The sequence below is a fragment of the Fopius arisanus genome, unplaced genomic scaffold (genome assembly GCF_000806365.1).
Source record: "Fopius arisanus strain USDA-PBARC FA_bdor unplaced genomic scaffold, ASM80636v1 scaffold00005, whole genome shotgun sequence".
NCBI lineage: Eukaryota > Metazoa > Arthropoda > Insecta > Hymenoptera > Braconidae > Fopius > Fopius arisanus.
The window spans coordinates 424738-443633 of NW_011887744.1; the positions used below are offsets into that span (position 1 = coordinate 424738).

Here is an 18896-nt window from a genome sequence, read left to right on the forward strand (position 1 = left end):
AGATGAGGGCTATCGTGGGAATTATTTTAATCCTCAAACGCTCTGGAACCAAATAATTAGTTCCTTCAAAAAATGCACGTATCTGAGTCGAAGTCCATGACTTCGCTACAGAAATGTAATACAATTAAATATGAATATGAGCCGTACCTGTCAAAAATGGACACCTCTCGACATCCAATTTACAAAACCTCGCCTCCACATGTTTTTTAGCAAGAATCTGTAGGTGATGATCTGCAATTTTACAGCTTGGAGATCCATCGTTGTAAAATAAACAGACAATATTCTTCGATTTTTTCGAAATATCGAAGAAGTTCTTCTCATCAGGAATTTCAGAGTACTCTCCGTGTCCCTGCAAAAAACCAAGCAATTCATTGATCATCCACGAATATCACCATCTATAGAAATCAATGAAAAAAATTATGATGGGGTCCTTACAGCAGCTAACCACGCGTGTTTCTGCTGATGTACTTTCTTCATCTCCTGTAACCTCTTCTCCCTCAACCTCTCAACCCCTCAACCTCTCCCCTGTTGACGATTTCGGTTTCCTCTCGCATTTTGTCTGCCTTCACCTTTCGTAAATGCATTGTCTTTCTTCGGGTCAAGAATTGATCCAGGAATTCATCGACTTCTGTATCTCCCGATAAGATTTTCTTCCATCATCGTTCAATATTTCTTCCAAATCGGTGTTGCTGAGATGATTCAACATCGACAATGCAGCTAGAATATCCATAGAAATTGATGAATTTATTATTAATTCGTTATTATTTATTATTAATAAATGTCATGGTTCTTTTTTTATTCCAGGTTTTCCAATCATAACAATTTCCCATTCATTGACTTAGTGGATTAGGCCTAAAGGGGATACCACTTTAAAAAAAACGCGTCAAGGACTCTACCCCTTGGGTGACGTGGAAAGAGTTTCACTGTAATTACATGATTGATGAAAAAATAGTCAATACTCAGTAAGAATCTCTCTTATTGAAATAATCATATACCCATTGTTCATTTATGTTTTTGTAGACAATTTTTATGCCATACCTTTTTTTTTCATGTCAATTTGAAGGAAAAAAAATCAAACGACTCGACGGGCATTCAAATGTAAACGCCAGAAATCGCTGAATGGTGGGGACGAAACGCGCATGAGGAGAGGGCGTTATACAGCGCTACGTACGACGTCTGAAGGTACTTGTCCCCTGTTTTGGTTTCGGCGTCATCAAAGCTTGGCAATACCTCCTTCCATCATACCTTAGATACCCCCATTGCGTGTGACGCCCTCCCTTTCTTGGAGTGCAGTACTACGATGCCGCTGGGATCACTCAAACCCCCAGAACTGAGCCTCTACTTCAGTCAATCCTCTTTGGTAAATCCATGGCTTGCATCAGTAACCTTGGTCCAACACTGTCAAAGTTCACGTCTACACTTTCTTTGTTGTTAGCGGCAACGACTATACCGTTTTCTCCAATCGATTTCATCGCCGCTCCGAATTAAAATGAAATAAAATACCGATTATCTCGATACCGTTAATTGAAATATTGTATTTACACTATTATAAATTGCTCGACAAATATTCTGTAATTGCGACACAATATTGGAAATCATTGATCGATACTCGAGTCTGCAACTAACGAAATTTTTCAGTGTCTATCTAACCAAAGCCACGTGTTCTAAACTTCTTTCAGATATTTTTCACTAGGTAAGTTTGGAATAATGATCATTAACAAGAGCAGGTGATGAAATGCACTCGTGTGAGAATAAAATAGAAAAATTGTGGGAATTCTTCTGAAATGTTTGTCATACGGATTTTTTTTCTCTCGTGATGTATCGATCCTTTGTTTGAGTATCGGGGAGCAATGAAAAAAGTTGAATCTGGTTATTTCTCTGGTTGGATCAAAAAGTGAAAGCATGTCATGAGCTTTAATGACCAGAGGATTGCAATTTTATGTTTTTGAATTAATTGGTTTTAATTTCTTTGTTCCTTCTTCAAGGATACGTTGAGGCATGGTGAAGAGGGACAATGGCGGAGTTCGTGGACGGTTGGTTTCTGGGACATACCTTGGGGGAAGGTGCCTACGGAGAGTAAGCAAAAAAAAAAACAAATTGTGATTCTCAAAGAATTATATCAGACGACTTTCTTGTATTTTTCATTTATTCATTTGGAAAATTTTTGGATTTTTTTGGGGTAGAGTTAAACTCGTGATAAACAAGATGACCGGTGAGGCTGTTGCTATGAAGATGATTGATCTGCAGAAACATCCTGATGCCAAGCACAATATTAAGAAAGAGGCAACTGTTCATCGAATGCTATCTAATCCAAATATTATTAGGTACTATGGACAAAGAAGTGAAGCTACGATGGAGTATATCTTTTTAGAATACGCATCAGGAGGCGAACTCTTTGATCGAATTGGTAATGTTTTTTAAATAATAGTAATTTCCACCTTTTTATTTAAGCAGTGATTGAAAAATTACTATTGAAAACACATGAACAGGGAGTGGACTCGAAAAATAAATGCAGAAATGAATCAATTTGACAGAACCCGATATTGGTATGCCATCCTGGGAAGCGCAGAGATACTTCAAGCAATTGATTTCAGCTGTGGAGTATTTGCACGACCATGGAGTAGCCCATCGTGATCTCAAGCCAGAAAATCTTCTCTTGGATGACAAGGACAACTTGAAAGTTTCCGACTTTGGCTTAGCGACTATTTACAGACTCCAGGGTAGAGAGAGACTCTTGGAAAAACGATGTGGCACTCTTCCTTACGTAGCCCCTGAGGTGTTGACACATCCGTATCACGCACAACCGGCTGATGTCTGGTCCTGTGGAATTATTCTCGTGGCATTATTAGCGGGTGGTACGAATAATTTTTTTTTAATGCAATGCCTTTGTCATTTTTTTAACTATAAAACTTGAAGCTTCACACATTCGCCGGGAAATACTCAATCATTTTGAAGCTGTTGTCAGTTACTTACTAGTGATGAATTTTGAGTGGGGCAGAGCCACCATTTTAAACATCCGCTCTAAGGCCCCTTGGGTATATATATACATACATATATATATATATAGCAGTGAAATTTTGCGCCATTCACAGGAATAAAATTTATATTGAATTCGCCCTAAAAAATATCTCTGAAAATTAATAATCCATTTACAATCAGTGGAACAATGTAAATTGATTTGCATAAAGTTAAGATTTTTGTTGTTTAGAATTGCCTTGGGATGAAGCAGACCCACAATGCCCAGAATATGCTGCATGGAGAGAAGCGAAATACATGAATTTAACGCCTTGGAAAAAACTTGATACAATAGCTCTAGGGCTTATCAGGAAAATTCTCATTCACACGCCGTCCTCAAGATTAAAAATCTCAGATATTAAAAGTCACCGATGGTACCTGAAGAATCTTCGGAATGGTAAAATTAATATCTGATTTCCATACATCAATCTGTGAAATGGTAAAAGTGAAAAGGTTGCATGATTTTATTATGCTTTTCTAAAATGACGTAATTTCAAGGCATACTACATGGGATCTGTCGTACCTAATACGAGTCTTTACGTTCTCCGATTTGAAACATTAATAATTCATGTCTCTGAAAAATATTTGCAAACCTCAGTGCCTTCGAAGACAGGTACTGAGTGACTCTGAGAATAATTTAGTTTCCCAGGGCAACTTAGTACCCCGCTTTGATCTCACTCCAGCCATTCAGCAACCTTGTGAAATTATTCCAGTACTTTTTATTGTGCTGTGAGAGAGGACAGGGCCAACACAAAGCTCTTGTCTTTTCTTTGGTAATACAGCTCTATGATTAATAATAGAATCTCATAAAGCTAGATTACCAAAGCAAAGAACAATTCAGCTAGATCAACACGTCGAAAATGTTGCAAGATGGAACGAAGAATTAATCGAACAAAAGCGATATCTTCAGGAATTTATTTTGGAATTGTAATTAAATATTCCCTGCTGTTCCATCTTTGGTTATCTAGCTGTATGATTAGCTTAATTTCATAAAGCTAGACTACCGAAGTGAGAACGTCAGTGACGGACGCATCATTTATATTTATTTTGTTCGAAAAGTGGAGATGAACCACTGGAGCGAGTTTGAGGTGTTCTAGATTATTGATTCAGATAAAAATATACATTAAAAAAATTGTTACCATTATTATATAATGTAGTTCTTTCGTTTTCAAATTTATTCTATACTTTTCTAGATAACTGCGAAGACTGCACAGACGGAAATGAAATAAAATCTGCGCGGTATGACGAGGAATGTGTCACTAGGTTCGGTCTCTCCCAACCTGAATTTCCACATATGGAGAACCAGCCGCTTTACATGAACCTCGAAGAGCGTCCGGGTTTCTCATTTTCGCAACCAGCTGCATTGGGAGATCTTCTCCTGTTGACGCAGCCTGTACAGACCCAAACAAGTCAAAACACTTTCCAGAGGCTCGTAAGGCGGATGACGAGGTTCTTTGTCAAAACAGATTGCGAAGAAACTGTTAGAAGACTCATTAAGAGTCTCAAGGAGCAGAATTACACTTGTCGAACGAATGACGTGGGAATTGTGAGAATATTTTCGTTCTTGTGAAACTGCAGAGTTAGAGTATTTGTAATATCAATTGACAATTATTTTTTCAGGTAACAGCATCAACGGTTGATAGAAGAAAAATGCCATTAGTCTTCAAAGCCATAATGGTGGAGATGGATGGAAAAATTCTCGTTGATTTTCGATTGTCCAAAGGATGTGGCTTAGAATTTAAACGACGTTTTGTCAGAATAAAAGAAACACTTGATGATACGATTCTCAAAGGACCTGTGGCGTGGCCAATTGCTGTTGCTACCAATACGATGCCTTAATTTATAAAACAGTATTTATGCAACAGTGGAACAAAGCATTCTTATATTTTTGTATTTAAAAAAAAACTATAGATAAGTATATTGACCATGGATTCACAGTTTTATTAAAACTATCTCCCAGAACGTCATTTTTTTATTTACAATTTATAGATTTTTGCTTTGAAAAACAAATCGTGATTCGACGTGTGGTGGAAAATTACAAAGATCTGTATAAACATGCAGGACCGAGTCCAATGAAAATATTTCAGTCCGAAGCAAAAAAAAATCTCATCATTTCACTCTGCCACCAGTTGCTACCAAAACTGATGGATTAATCATGACGTAATTAATATTTATCTAGAAAAAATTAGAAAAAATAAATAAACAGTCTATATCAAGGAGAGAATTTTCGTCGGCTTCATATCTTTCGCATTGTGTGGGAACAGATAAAAATACAATAGTCATGAAAAAATGCTGTTGTCCAAAAATCTCATAAAAAAATGTCGGAATTTATTATTTTTTGCCCCCAGAATTATTGATAATCAATTCAAATTTATTTTCATCCCTACACTCGAAAATTCAGTTGAAGTTTGCTGAAACAACTTCAGAAACATTTTTCATTTTTAAATATATAATCATCGCACTTTCGGTTCCATATTTATCTGAGGAATTATCACGCTAAGGACTTTAATATCAATGAAAAATTTCTGAGACCCTTCAACCACTCCACTACTGAAATCATCGGAGAGTTCTTTGTATACTTAATATTATGAATTAATTCCTATACCAATAGAGTTGGTAAGGGTTTTTTTCCGGGCCAGGCTTCTTTGGCATATTTTTTCTTCTTGGGCTCGAGTGAGAAAGGTTCGTTCGGTACAGGACTCTCTGTAATGGGATGAACATCTGCCTGTACTTCACTTGAAGCCATGTCGACCTCGGGTGCTGGGTTGGGCAGAGCAATGCCCAATCGAGACGTCAATGATGTCAAAGCAGTTGAGAAGGAGTTGCTAGGTGCTGAAGGGGTATATTGTTCTGGAGGAAGATCATGATAAAGTTGGGAGACAGTTGACGATGGTTGTAGGGACTTAAGACGATGATGAGGCTCATCGTGAAACGATATCAGTCCTCCCTCCAATCTCATACGCTTGCTGGGAATAATAGTTGTTTGTACTAAATTTCGGAATCTTCCAACTGAAGGATCAACATCTTCTGGGTTGATAACTTCCTCGTCCTCGTTGAAAGTAATCCCCTTCTTTTTTCTTTTTCGATTCAATTTGTGGGGATCATCGTCAGTTATTCCCAGCATTGATATGCGACGATTGTGAGCTGTATTGAATTCAGTTAAATTATCAAGCTCTGTTTCGGTTTCGGGTAGTCCAAGAAGTCCACCAGCCTCATTATCGTCTGAAGATTTCTCGAGCTCCTCCATAATTCCTCTAGTACCTGTCTGAGGTCTTTCACGAATGATGTAATATCTCGTTGATGCTCCAAAATGAAATGTACTGTCGATTGGTAATTGAGTCGGTTTCTGTCCTTCGAGTCGCATATTTCCAATGAACGTCCCATGAGCTGTAATTAAATAAACCTGTTAATCAATTCCAGTCAAATTTTAGCATTTCGTGGGATTTCGGACTCACTGCTGCCTAAATCAACGAGAAATGCTCGATTCAAGTGTTTATGATATACTAAAGCTGCATGGACTCGAGAACACGAGGCATGATCGATGCAGAAGTCATTCAGCTGCTGATTACGCCCAAACAGGTAACACTTCTTCTCGTCTACCATCAATTTCTAAAAATAATGTTGTAATTGTAATAATTCCCAGTGGATAAATCTAGAAAATTCATCTATCAAATTTTGAGATATCTCATTTACTTGAATTAATTTGTCGCCTTTCAAAACGTCGAGGTGTAGACCTACTGGAGGCTTCCCAGCCCTGCAAAAAATAATTATTCGGCATCAATTTATTGTAATAAAAATAATATGAGATACGGAATTATTTTTCACGTCAAAAATAAACTCGATTTCTTCACAATGTGTCATAGAACCGTCCAGAACATACGATGATGAATTACGCTCTGAGAAAATGTGACTGGACCTGTAAATTCCCCATTACTTGAAAATCTAATTTTCCAACGCAAAATAGTAAAACGAAATCCCATCAAAATCAATATTATTTCACCGGTCAGTTTTAATTGCATCGCTTGAGTGAATCGAGCAAATAACATAAAATCACATCAACAATTGGAAAAACAAACCAGCTTGGTACTTCGTAGTGATTGGCCATCGTTTAAAAAATAACACCTCGCACATGAAATATCACTGGATTCATCTCAATTTATTATATTGTCATTTTGTAACGATAACAAAACCGAAATACAAAGTTAACTAACATAACCACTATAACTTGATTTGATTTTCTATCGCACTTTTGGAGTGATTGTTATGTCGAGCCAGAGAAGAATTATTACTAGCGGCAGAGAATTCGACTTTCATGTAGTACAATGTGCTGCCACATTCGCACCACTCAAACCTCAACATCAGTTACCATCAAAGCATAAAATTTCAATTATAAATAATTTAAATAAAATAATATAGATTTTCCCCTTAAACTTGAGAATTAAAAAAAAATTGTTTCCCTTGGAAAAGAATGGGATGAATTAGATAAATAAAAAATCGGCACCCTTACTGATTCTAGTTTATTCCTCCACTCTAGTGATTTCTTTCGTGTCACAAAATGTCTTCGTCACACATACAGACGAAACGGACGTCTGTTTACCGTTGAGTGTTTACCCTGCTCCAGTATTCAATAAACAATTAAATAATAATTGAAGATGGAGACAATATTAGAACAGCAGCGTCGATATCACGAAGAAAGGGAGAGATTGATGGACGCAATGGTGAAAGAATTGCTTCACAAAAAACCTGGGCATCGTGAAAGTATTAATTCAGAACATCGGTTGAAAATGCTGTTGGATCAGTATATGGATAGTACTGGACAATTGCAGGAGTTGTACGAGGATAAAGATGGACAGCGAAAGGAAGAGGTCTATAAATAATTCAGATATTAAAAAACAATTGGATTTGTGCTGCCCACGTATCTAACCTCAACTCATTTACAATTCAATTGGTTATCAATTTCCTTAGGTTATTAATTGTCAATCAATTGATTTATTGTTGGTTAACAGGTTCAAGCTCTCTCTGGTCCCAACGAATTTTCCGAATTCTACACACGACTGAAGTCCATCAAAGAGTTCTATCGTCGACATCCCAATGAAATAAGTGTTCCCATGTCAGTGGAATTCGAGGAACTTGCAAAAATGCGTGAGAATCCAACAGAAGAGCTCTCAAATCTCGTAGAGTTCACCGACGAAGAGGGTTACGGTAAATACCTGGACCTGCACGAGTGCTACGAGAAGTACGTGAACCTCAAGGGAATAGAGAAGATCGACTACATCACATATTTATCTACTTTTGATCACTTGTTTGATATTCCAAGAGAAAGAAAAAACGCTGAGTATCGTCGGTACGTCGAGGCCCTCCTGGAATACCTAGCCGAGTACATAGGTAGAGTCAAACCTATCCACGACATAAATGCAGATTTGTCAGAGTGTCAGAAAGACTTTGAAGTCCAGTGGGAGAGCAGTACCTTTCCAGGATGGCCGAAGGAGACTGGCAGTGCCTTGGCCAATGTCGGCGCTCACCTAGAGCTTTCTGGTTTCTCCTCCTGGGAGGAGCTCGCATCCCTAGGTCTCGACAGATTGAAATCAGCCCTCATGGCATTGGGCTTGAAATGCGGTGGCACTCTAGAGGAAAGAGCCCAGAGACTGTGGAAAACCAAGAATGGTGCACAGCTAGATCCAAATTCTCTCGTGAAAAATCGAAATAAGAAAGGGGGAAAGAGCAAAGACAGTGAGAAGCAGAAGGAAATAGCGCGACTTGAGGCACAAGTTTATAAACTTGCGGAATTGGTATCGAACCAGAGAGTTGCTACGAAAGAGAATGTCCAGAGGAAGCAAGCAAGGACTGAAGGTGAGCGAGGAGATTCAGATGCTGAGGCCAGTGCAAGTGAATCTGAGGAAGAGGATGACAATGAGGTTCCCTATAATCCCAAGAATTTACCCCTCGGGTGGGATGGAAAACCCATACCGTACTGGCTGTACAAATTACATGGACTCAACATCAGTTACAATTGCGAAATCTGTGGTAATTTTACGTATAAAGGACCTAAGGCTTTCCAGAGGCATTTCGCTGAGTGGCGACATGCTCATGGCATGCGTTGTCTGGGAATTCCAAATACAGCGCATTTTGCTAATGTCACACAGATCGAGGACGCTCTCGCTCTCTGGGAGAAACTCAAAGCTCAGAAGCAGGCGGAGAGGTGGCAGCCTGAGCAGGAGGAGGAATTTGAGGATTCCCTCGGCAATGTCGTCAACAGGAAGACTTATGAGGATCTCAAACGACAGGGACTACTCTAAATTTATTTGTCAGACTATATATCACGGAATCATGTGGCAATTTTCAGTCATTTGTGAATTTTTTATGACACTTGAGATGATTAAATAACTGTCCTTCGTGCTCCATTAATCTTTAATTACAGTTTACAGGGAAATAAAATTCGAAATTCTGTGTAATTGTTATATCTAAGTTTATTCTCCACGTGATAAAACAAAATGTATATCGTAAGACATCGAATTATCACATCCATTCATAAATACACTAGAAATAGTATAAGTGTGCAAATGAAGAATTTTTATTCCTCAGCTGCACAGTCATCTAATTTACAACATTTGCCGACGAATATTTAAGTACATACGGATTTACGCATACACAAGTCCTTAAAATAGGGAAATTCTCTGTTCATATCCGCAATTTCCACATTTTTACGAAATAATGAAAAGTGGCTACTAAACTCGTTGCATCTCATTGAAATTATGGCGTTACATTGTCGAAAAAAAAAATCTCAGCTTCCCCCTCTTTGCTGTTTCAATCGAGGAATAAATTGAAAGGCAAGAGTTTGTGCTCATAAAAATCATTATCATTTATATTCAAGTTTTAATGAATTCAGTCGGCCCGATTAGACGGGAGGTAGATATTGATTGTTCTGAGAAGGGAGATTGCTCTTTTGGCAGTCGCATGGCTGCTGTCTCTCGAATGTGTGAGGTTTTTCATCCTCTACACGACGTTGAGCCTCTGGCACAGGTGGTGATTCTAATGTTTGCTGGACCCACGCGTCATCCACGAGGGCAAATGTAGCCACTTGATTTGTGGGGATACATCCAGTGTCCTGAGTGTAGACACCCATGATCTCGTAGTGGCCATCACCTCTGTCGCAAGCCAGTGGGCCACCAAAATCTACCTGGCACATGTTGTTGTTTGTTCTGTGGGCCTTGGCACAAACGAGGGTTTGGTCCAGGTCAACAGGGCCTTCAGCCTCTTGGAGACGCTGTTCGCAGTCCTGGATGCTCATTACGTCGACGTCGATGGCACGCATCAGAGCTCCTGCCGCATGGGCTGTAACGAGAAAATATTGAGAAAAATATTGTGGAACTGTCTATCATTAAAGTGAGGATATTTATAAAATTTAATCAGCACTCACTCTCGAGAATGGTCTTTCCCCATCCAGTGGAAATGCATCGGCTTCCGGGTTTTGGTATTTCTGGTCTGCCCAGGCAGATGGTGTCCACGTGCCGATCCAAGGCCACGGGTTTCTCCAGCATGAGCATGGCAACATCATGTGCAGCATAACCAGGCAAATATCCCGGGTGTGGAACAATTGAGTCGACCTGGACGATTTCGAAGGGAAGAGGCTCCTCGTGTTTCAGCTCGTATCCAAGTTTCCATTCTCCTGCCTTAACCGAAATCTGCCCAGGCTGGAATCTATTTTCGAATGGAAATCTTTAGTTTTCATCTTACGCAGCATTAAATTGGGTGTTGGACTAAAATTAAATAGAAAAATTCTACGGAGTTGTATTTTTTTTGGATTAGCAAATGTCGAATGATAAATTATCGTGCATTATATTCTCTCCTTCACACCCAAATTTTATCGATGACTTACCCATCGAGACATCGGGCTGCGGTTAAAACTGCATTGGGTGCAACAAATGCACCAGAGCAAAGTAGTTTCTTTCTCTCATTATCGAGTATCATCGCTTGCCAAGGAATTTCACCAAAGCCTACTTCAACGTCGCTTAAACCACTTGGCCGTTGAACCTTCGATTGTCAAACAGAAAAACGACAGAATATACATCCACAACTCCACACAGAACACATTACGACTAAATTAGCTTAACAACCCCCACCAATTAATCAATCAGTCATCGTTAAAATTAATTAGCCACAACTAAGAATTAAAATCTACTACCACAGTTGGAGAATAAAACATTTGAGGATTGGGAATAACGAGACAACGAATTGTCCAATTTAATTAAAATCGAAAATAAAATCACTGGACTTTATTCATCACTGTACTACACGTTAACATGGCAGTAAATAACTATTAATTGTATCGACTAAAAACAAGAACAGATGATAAAAATTGAATAGAAAAAAAAAACAGAAACGACCTAGGAGATTGTTAAATTTCATTAATCAAATTGGTGAATTTTCCGGAGTATGGAGGTAAATCTGGAAATATCAATCAATAATTTTTAAAGGTGTAGGGGCTAATGAGAGCAGTGACCACTTACTGTGTTTTTAACACCGCACTGGCTTCCAGGTGTGTGGGGTGTAATGGCAACGCGATGCTCGTCAGTTGCAGACGACTCGTAATTTTTTTGTCCGAAGGGATTAGGAAAATTGGGAAAATTTGGGAAGCTTGGGAAACTCGGTCTGTTTGGTTTGGCTGGGACTCCAGCAGGTTCATCATCACTTGGGTGACTTGGCTGAACGGGAGGAGTCTGAGTTGGCTTGAAGTAGTTATTCAAAGCACCACTTATTTGATTCTGAATTTCAGGGAAGCTTGGGAATTGCTTTGGCTGGGGGGAGAATCCTTTGATTGGTGGGCGACCTTTGGCTGGAGGTGGACTGGTGGGTTTTTTCGTTGGGCGATTTCTCTGGATGTTGAGGAAGGTCGGGAAGCCCTGCTCATCGAAACCACCGGAGTAGTTAGCTGGGAGATTGCCTGCTGGCCAGGGGTCAACGTAATTCGGATCTCGGCAGCACTTGCCAATCACTCCATTGTCCGGGTTCTTGCAATCCTGAAGAAAAATCATTGAAAATTATTTCTCCTGGATCATGTAATTCATTGATATCAATCTCACTCCCGATGCAAATAAAATAATGAATTCATTAAAATGGAATAATAATAATTTATGAGTTTAAGATATGAACGTACACTGAGTGGTACTCGTCTCAAAAGCTGTTCACTAGTAAGAGTAATTGGAGTTGAGCTCATGGTTCCATCCATTCCGCACATCTGTTCCTCGACGCATACAAGAGCAGCTGCACATCCGAGCTGAACATGAGTTGGTGCAGGTTCTGAAGGGGCTGGTACAATTTCCTTGGGCCTCAGTGGAGGTCTGAGAAAAGATGGCTCCTGTGCAGTGCCATCATGCCTAATTGAAGGTGAAGGTGGCAAATAGCCATTATTCTCAGCTGGTTGATGTCCCTCGTCGTCGAAAATTCCTCCAGTGTGTGGGTGTCTTTCGATGGGACCGTCGTAGTACCCACTTCCAGCTGCTGACTGATCCGGACTCTTCTGGCTGTTGATGGTGCAGCATACCTCACGATTCACATCGCAGTCCTGGGCCTAAAACCATTAAATGAATTTTTTATCGAATATTCTACTTGCTTACAATGTTATTACACCTCAGGCACGTTGAACCACCTAAAGTGTTAATAAATTAATTTTAATATCCGCTGCGTAACTCACGAGCGGTTAAGTGGATGCAACTCTGCAAGTTGCTACCTGGTAATAAATTTAAGGCACCTTTTATGCGACATGTCACGTACAACTCTTCATAGGATTGCGCACGTATTAAATAATCGCTGGCGCCTAATAATTAATTATATACTCTCTGTTGACAATCACGAAAAATTAATACCATTGACTCAAGTCATTACTATTAATGCCATTTTGAAAAGTTTAATGGAGAAATATCGAGTCATTAATGATCTGTATAACAAAGATTTCACAACCAATCGAGGAATTTCATAATGAGCCCCTCAGAGGCATCACCGCACAAGACGTAATAAGGATGATAAAATGAAAACGAAGGTTGCCGAACGACCTTAAGTCCATTGAACTTTAACGGCAAGGTAATCCAGTATTGTCTCAGTCATGCTGAAGAAAAAAATAAGACATGTGATGGTTCTATGGTCAAATGAGGGCTTCACCAGTCCTCAGGGAAATCGAGATTTTTTTTTGTCTTCCATTTGTCAATTGTATCACTCGTCACATATCCCAGAGATAAATGTCAACACAGATGAACAATTCTCATTCCGCTTGTAATCGAAAGTCCGTGGATCTTGAGCTGTTTGAGAATCCTGAGGAGAAATTCATCTCAACATGAAATTGGTCCACTTTAAATTCGAGCACGAGTTTAATTTAATTCAACTGGGGGGGCACCTGGTGAAACTCACCAGTGGGGATAACTTCTCGTATAAGTAGATGTGCACCTGCGAAAGCTGTCTGGTAAGAGAATGGAATTTCAATGGAAAAAATCATAAAAATAAACAAACATTCAATGAGCGGTTTAAAGAGATTAAAGTACTGCGGGGATTTTTTTTTTAATTCATACTAGAACTCCGACTTTTTACCACTTGTTCCTATTCCAAATTTCTAACTCCAAATTCTTTAGATTAATCATTGAAATATTGAAAGGAATCTTTAAACAAGTTTAAATAATTATTGAAATTGAAGAATTGAAATTGTTGAATCCTTGGGTATCGGTAATAGTCATCATCTCGAACGAGAATAATAATTGAGGAATTAATTAATGAATATGAACGGAATAATGCGGATGTGTGGAGGCGTTTCTCACCGAAAGTCCTACAATACTAACAATTTTATTGCGAAATATATTAGCGACTTGGTGTCGGGTATCTGACGAAAAGTGTCGCGAAATTCCCATGTTAATCATGACCCCATTGAAGCCTCCCTGACATTCTAGATGAAATATTTACATAATGAGAGACGCAACCAGATTGGCATGAATTCCCAAATTTTAAGAATCAATTTCTCCCGCCACGTGACTCATCCCAAAAATTATAATAATAATCGCATAATATTTTGTAACGAAACAGTTAAACCCGGATGATGAATATGGATGACCCAAATGGATTTATCATCGAAATTCTCGGATATTAGAATTACCTCAAGGCCAACTTGAAAACTCGTGACGCGCCCGTGACACATAGCCCGACTGAATCCTGATCGAATGTATTTGCACCTGAGAAACCCACGGTGACTGCGTAATTCCTACCCGGAGAATTAAAAAAAAAAATAACACTCCGGATTTTCAATTGCCTAAAACATCCGCATAAATACACGGAGGTGTTACTAATTAATTCAAAGTGACGTTAGAGTATTTACAGCGGAGCGAAGAGGCGGATCGCTAAAAAAAAAAAAAGTGATGAATCAACACCGCAAATGCAATACCACAAATGTCTTTCCAGATGTGAAGATACTTATTTCACAATCACCAACACCACCACTCAGCCATTTTTTCCCGAAAGATCATTCCCCATGCGATTTTTTTTTAACGCTACGAGATAATTATTGACTATTCTTTCGTGCGGGTGGTGCTTTCCTTCATCACATCAGATCAAAAATTCCGAAATGTGCGTACATCATGACATAACATCACTTTCGCCGATCTATCACACTTCGCATAAATGAAGAAATAATAAAAAATATCCGTGCGAAAGAGAGAGAGGCTTTCTCCGGAATTAGTGATGTGGCGAGAGACCCCTGACCCATCATCAACGACCCGCAGCAAAAAGAAAAGAAAAATTGTGCCAATAACACGACTAGAATTCAACGAAGAATGAAATAGCAATTGAATTTTATTCCCGTTAATTAATGCTGCAAAGAGTCTTAATGAGAGGTCTTGGTTTGACGTTCAATTTTCCCCGTTTATTCTAGATGGTACTGTTGCCAAATATCAGCCTCACCAATTTCTGCATTCCATAAAAATAATTGTAGTTGTAAAACAGAAATTTTATGATATGGCTCTACCCCCGGATCATTTTATTATAACAATTTTTTTTTTGGGCTTTGTAACTCTGGATCGAAATAAAGAGGAAGCCATATACCCGGGGCTCTCCCCTTTCTCTCTTTCACTCGGGCTTTTCCATCCTCTTCGCTTGTAAGTTGGCGAAAAAGGTGCACCTTTGCCCAGAAAATAACCACCTTTCTTTAATAATTTATGCAAATAACTTGGCCGAAGTGCGCGTGACCATTAAATATTTAATTGGTATCATCGACGATTTAGCCCGAGTGTTGTTGCAAATTTGTGATCAGAGATCCAAGGGAATGGAACTTTCCAAATTAGGAAATCACTTGTTTTGGATCGATGGCCCTGACCAACTGGTGATTACTACGACGACACAGAGGAAAAACCCGTTGATAACCGCCTGAATTAGCGAAGACATCTGGATGAAGGATGAAGGATGCCTCAATAGTTTGACACAAATAGTCTGACCACCAGGAAATTCCCACGATTGATGGATATTTTCTGGAACTAGCAGATTTTTTTCCGTGTGTCATGCGTCACAGAAGAGCCTTCTCAATAACACACGAGAGATCGGTATCTACAGATCGTCACACTACAATGCTGATCAATTAATAATATCCCCAGAATCTAGGAAGTATGAATCTCGGTACTATAAACGATTTCTCAGTAAAACTGTGAAGTCTTCATGAACATGTCTTCGTAATTAGAGCCAGTCATGGGTGATCCAGGGTTTTGATACGATAAGGGATCGATGTCGCGCGTCGCAAGTTTATCGAGAAACACCGAAAATAAAAGAGTATATGTGTAAAAATAATCATGAAATATAGTGAATTATTTCTCTTAATCAGACAACTGCGTGAAAGTTAAACGGCCTTTTTCACCTTAACGACCACCTTCGTTACGCAGAGCTGTACCGATTGCGTAATAGGCCCACTGGGAGTTGCCAAGATGATGATCCAATGACGGCAATATTACCCTGAATATCCTAGAGGCAATTCTTCAACCGAATCGCTCCGAAAGTCATACCATCAAATCGTAAATCTTCATCGCGATTATCACCGTAATCTTGACATTGAGATGACATTTCAAACGCATCGGGCACTCGAATGTTTCCTGTCGAGGAGTTAATTGTCTTGTTCAAGTTAATTTTCAGCTACCGTTTGATTGATTCCCACGATTGAGACGTACACGACCCACCGGCAGTTGCATAAGATTTTTTGAGTAATGATTTGAGATAAATTTTTATGAATGATTTGAATAAACATCCGGTTTTCGTCGTCAGTTAAAATTAACTGGAATCCGTCCTTCTTTAAAATAGAAATCAAAGATTATGACTTACGCCAGATCGCACCTGGGTGAGTCCCTGGAGGCTAGAGCTGACGTATCCGTTATTGCAGAGATGCTTGGCCACGCAGATTTTTCCTCTTCCAGTGCAGCTGACGGTGAAGCCACTGGACTCTGGGAACTTGGGGATGGGATTCTGTTCAGTATATCCGTCAAAGTCCTGCTCTTGGCTTTGAGAGTCATCAGGGTACTGTGCTTGATCGATGTTTTGCTGAACAGCTGGTGCTTGTGGTGTTTGAACATGTCCAGAGTTTAAGAATGGATTTCGATTGTAAGCATCAGCATTGGCATTGGCATTTGCGTTGGCATTTGCATTGGCAATTGCATTGGCATTAGCCTTGGCGATTGCATTGGCACTAGCCTTGGCATTAGCTGTTGCATCGGCTGCTGCATTAGCCACAGCATTAGCATGCGCATTGGCTGCTGCATTGGCAACTGCATTAGCTGCTGCATTTGCTGCTGCCTTGGCTGCAGCATTAGCTGCCGCATTGGCCTGTGCATTAGCCTGTGCATTAGCATGAGCAGATGCCGATGCAGAAGAGCTCGCACTGCTTCCAGCCCCCGAAGCCACACCATTGAAGAACGGATTCTTCGAGAAATCCGAAGTCTGAGATTCGTCCACAGATGATCCCAAAGATCCCACAGATGATCCTGAGTGTTGAGATCCAACGGCAGATGATCCCGAGTGCTGAGACCCAGTGTGATAACTACTTCCAGCACTGAAAGATCCACCATTTCCATTCAAGAATGGATTCTTATTCACCTGAATTTGAACTTGTCCCTCATCACTCTCGGCGTGAGCTCCACCACTGCCCTGGTTTAAGTTGAAAGTTCCACTTGCTGTGCATGCACTGGAACCGCAACCAATGGATGGTTTACCACTGGGTCCAAATGGGCTTCCAGCACCCATCCACCAGTAATCACCCCCCTGCTGTGTCTGACCAGATCCAGAATCACTGACTCCTTGATTTCCCCCTTGACTTCCTGCATGACTTCCGGATCCAAAAGCGTGCGGAGTCTGAAGCTCCTGGTGAGGCACTTCAGCACCACCCTCCAAATCCAAAGATCCAGTACCAGGATTGTTCAGGAAGTAACCGTCCTCCTCGGCTGCGCCGATATTTGCCTGGGCATTGGCACTGCTGGTGGCAAAGGATGAACTTGATGCTGATGCCGATGATGAAGCCGATGATGAGGATGAGGAGCCATATCCACTACTTGCACTCGAGTGCGCTGAGGCTTTGGCATTACCAAATCCCTGTCCTTGATAACTGTACGGTACTTTCGAGTACGGACTTGCGTTTACACATGCAGCAAACGCCACTGCCAACAGCAGCAACATTGACTGTCGTCTCATCGTTGGGTACCTTTCAAAAAATGAAAAATCGTTTGTTTTTTTCTCTCAGTCAATCATTAAACGTCATGTTAACTTCCTAAAAAAAGTAATTCAACATTTAATTGCCATAAAAACCAGATCCACGAGCTCCCGGTTTTTACCCCACGTCGAATTATAATAATCAAAAGCAATCTACATATTTATCAACAACCTCACCTTGTGCTTAATCATCTGAACTAAAATTCCCCGATGTAAAAAACGAATTGATGGATATTTCAACGAAATACACATTATCGCGTTCTGACATTTACCCGTCTTTCTTCATCAAAAATTACCGTCAATTAGCACGAATTCCCCAGAATCTATTGAGAAAACATTGCAGCAACTTGACTCCAGTAATTGACTACAAGCTTAATGACATAATAACTATTGAGGAAAATCGCATGATTTACCATACCGGTAATTGAATACTCATTGCTAAACTAGTCTCTAACCGCATGACCGTTTGAGGCCTTCAACTTGAACGTGAGTGTAAACATTACCACTTGGCAATAGCATATCGTGTGCTCAATCAATGAAATGCTTCAATGAACACTGATTATCAAACCGATACACCCTCACACTGTACCACATAAGTTACTGACAATAGAAAATACCCCTGAACTCCTGGTGTCACGTAATCACAACTTAGCACCAGTTCTTTAGTTTCAAATTTGTCGAGTTAGCTGTAACTTTTGGGAACTCGAGGGGATTTACTCACCTGATACGCGTCCCCGTGAAATAACACGTATGTATCGCTTTAAAGAAAGTTAGTGTGACTGGCGACGCCTCCATATCCTGGCTTCTCTTATACCATCCTCAGAGCTATGTATCCCCACCCAGGTGAACAGCACCTCCTGTCCTTCAGCACCTATCCCTGCTTTGGCTGAAAGCCGATGGCCCGTACAATTCCCATCTTGTCCAAAATATTCAACATCTCCTTCACCATCAACCAACGATAATTCAACTGCACTCCTCCCTTTCTTCTCCGATTTCAGAAATCATCTGAGATCTTCAAACCTTGACTACCATCGGTGGCCCTAGAATTATTGGGCAAACCTGTGAAATCGTTATCGGTATCTAGTCATCAGCCAGTCATTAGCATCAGCTCTTCCTGGAGGAAAAAATTCTCGGGTTTAGCTCTTACCTCCATTATTTCGACCTTGACT

At 40.0% G+C, this 18896-nt stretch overlaps 4 protein-coding genes across 6 annotated transcripts; 2 read left to right on the forward strand and 2 right to left on the reverse strand.

Annotated features, from left to right (window-relative positions):
• Positions 1 to 1427: 1427 nt before the first annotated feature.
• Positions 1428 to 4946, forward strand: grp (serine/threonine-protein kinase grp). Its single transcript, XM_011315669.1, has 7 exons — positions 1428 to 1693; positions 1986 to 2076; positions 2184 to 2407; positions 2535 to 2855; positions 3209 to 3412; positions 4209 to 4561; positions 4636 to 4946. Exons 2-7 carry the CDS (start codon positions 2015 to 2017, stop codon positions 4852 to 4854), a joined length of 1383 nt encoding a protein of 460 aa, XP_011313971.1. The 5' UTR covers positions 1428 to 1693; positions 1986 to 2014; the 3' UTR covers positions 4855 to 4946.
• On the reverse strand, positions 4936 to 7576 carry NiPp1 (nuclear inhibitor of protein phosphatase 1). Of its 2 annotated transcripts, none has more exons than XM_011315668.1 (4): positions 7523 to 7576; positions 6709 to 6769; positions 6471 to 6624; positions 4936 to 6402 (listed from the first exon to the last, which is right to left on the reverse strand). In XM_011315668.1, the coding sequence occupies exons 3-4, from the start codon at positions 6616 to 6618 to the stop codon at positions 5615 to 5617; spliced, it is 936 nt and encodes a 311-aa protein (XP_011313970.1). In that variant the 5' UTR covers positions 6619 to 6624; positions 6709 to 6769; positions 7523 to 7576; the 3' UTR covers positions 4936 to 5614. The 2 variants fall into 2 exon arrangements, with proteins under 2 accessions (XP_011313970.1, XP_011313968.1); XM_011315666.1 differs by lacking the exon at positions 7523 to 7576 and adding an exon at positions 7092 to 7510.
• noi (splicing factor 3a subunit 3 noi) lies at positions 7571 to 9467 on the forward strand. The gene is made up of 2 exons (XM_011315665.1): positions 7571 to 7880; positions 8022 to 9467. The coding sequence occupies exons 1-2, from the start codon at positions 7668 to 7670 to the stop codon at positions 9309 to 9311; spliced, it is 1503 nt and encodes a 500-aa protein (XP_011313967.1). The 5' UTR covers positions 7571 to 7667; the 3' UTR covers positions 9312 to 9467.
• Positions 9465 to 18515, reverse strand: LOC105273305 (uncharacterized). 2 transcript variants are annotated; one of them, XM_011315664.1, is made up of 7 exons: positions 18449 to 18515; positions 16363 to 17719; positions 12170 to 12583; positions 11523 to 12032; positions 10892 to 11046; positions 10433 to 10713; positions 9465 to 10347 (listed from the first exon to the last, which is right to left on the reverse strand). In XM_011315664.1, the coding sequence occupies exons 2-7, from the start codon at positions 17707 to 17709 to the stop codon at positions 9911 to 9913; spliced, it is 3144 nt and encodes a 1047-aa protein (XP_011313966.1). In that variant the 5' UTR covers positions 17710 to 17719; positions 18449 to 18515; the 3' UTR covers positions 9465 to 9910. The 2 variants fall into 2 exon arrangements, with proteins under 2 accessions (XP_011313966.1, XP_011313965.1); XM_011315663.1 differs by having other exon boundaries at positions 16351 to 17719.
• Positions 18516 to 18896: the final 381 nt, after the last annotated feature.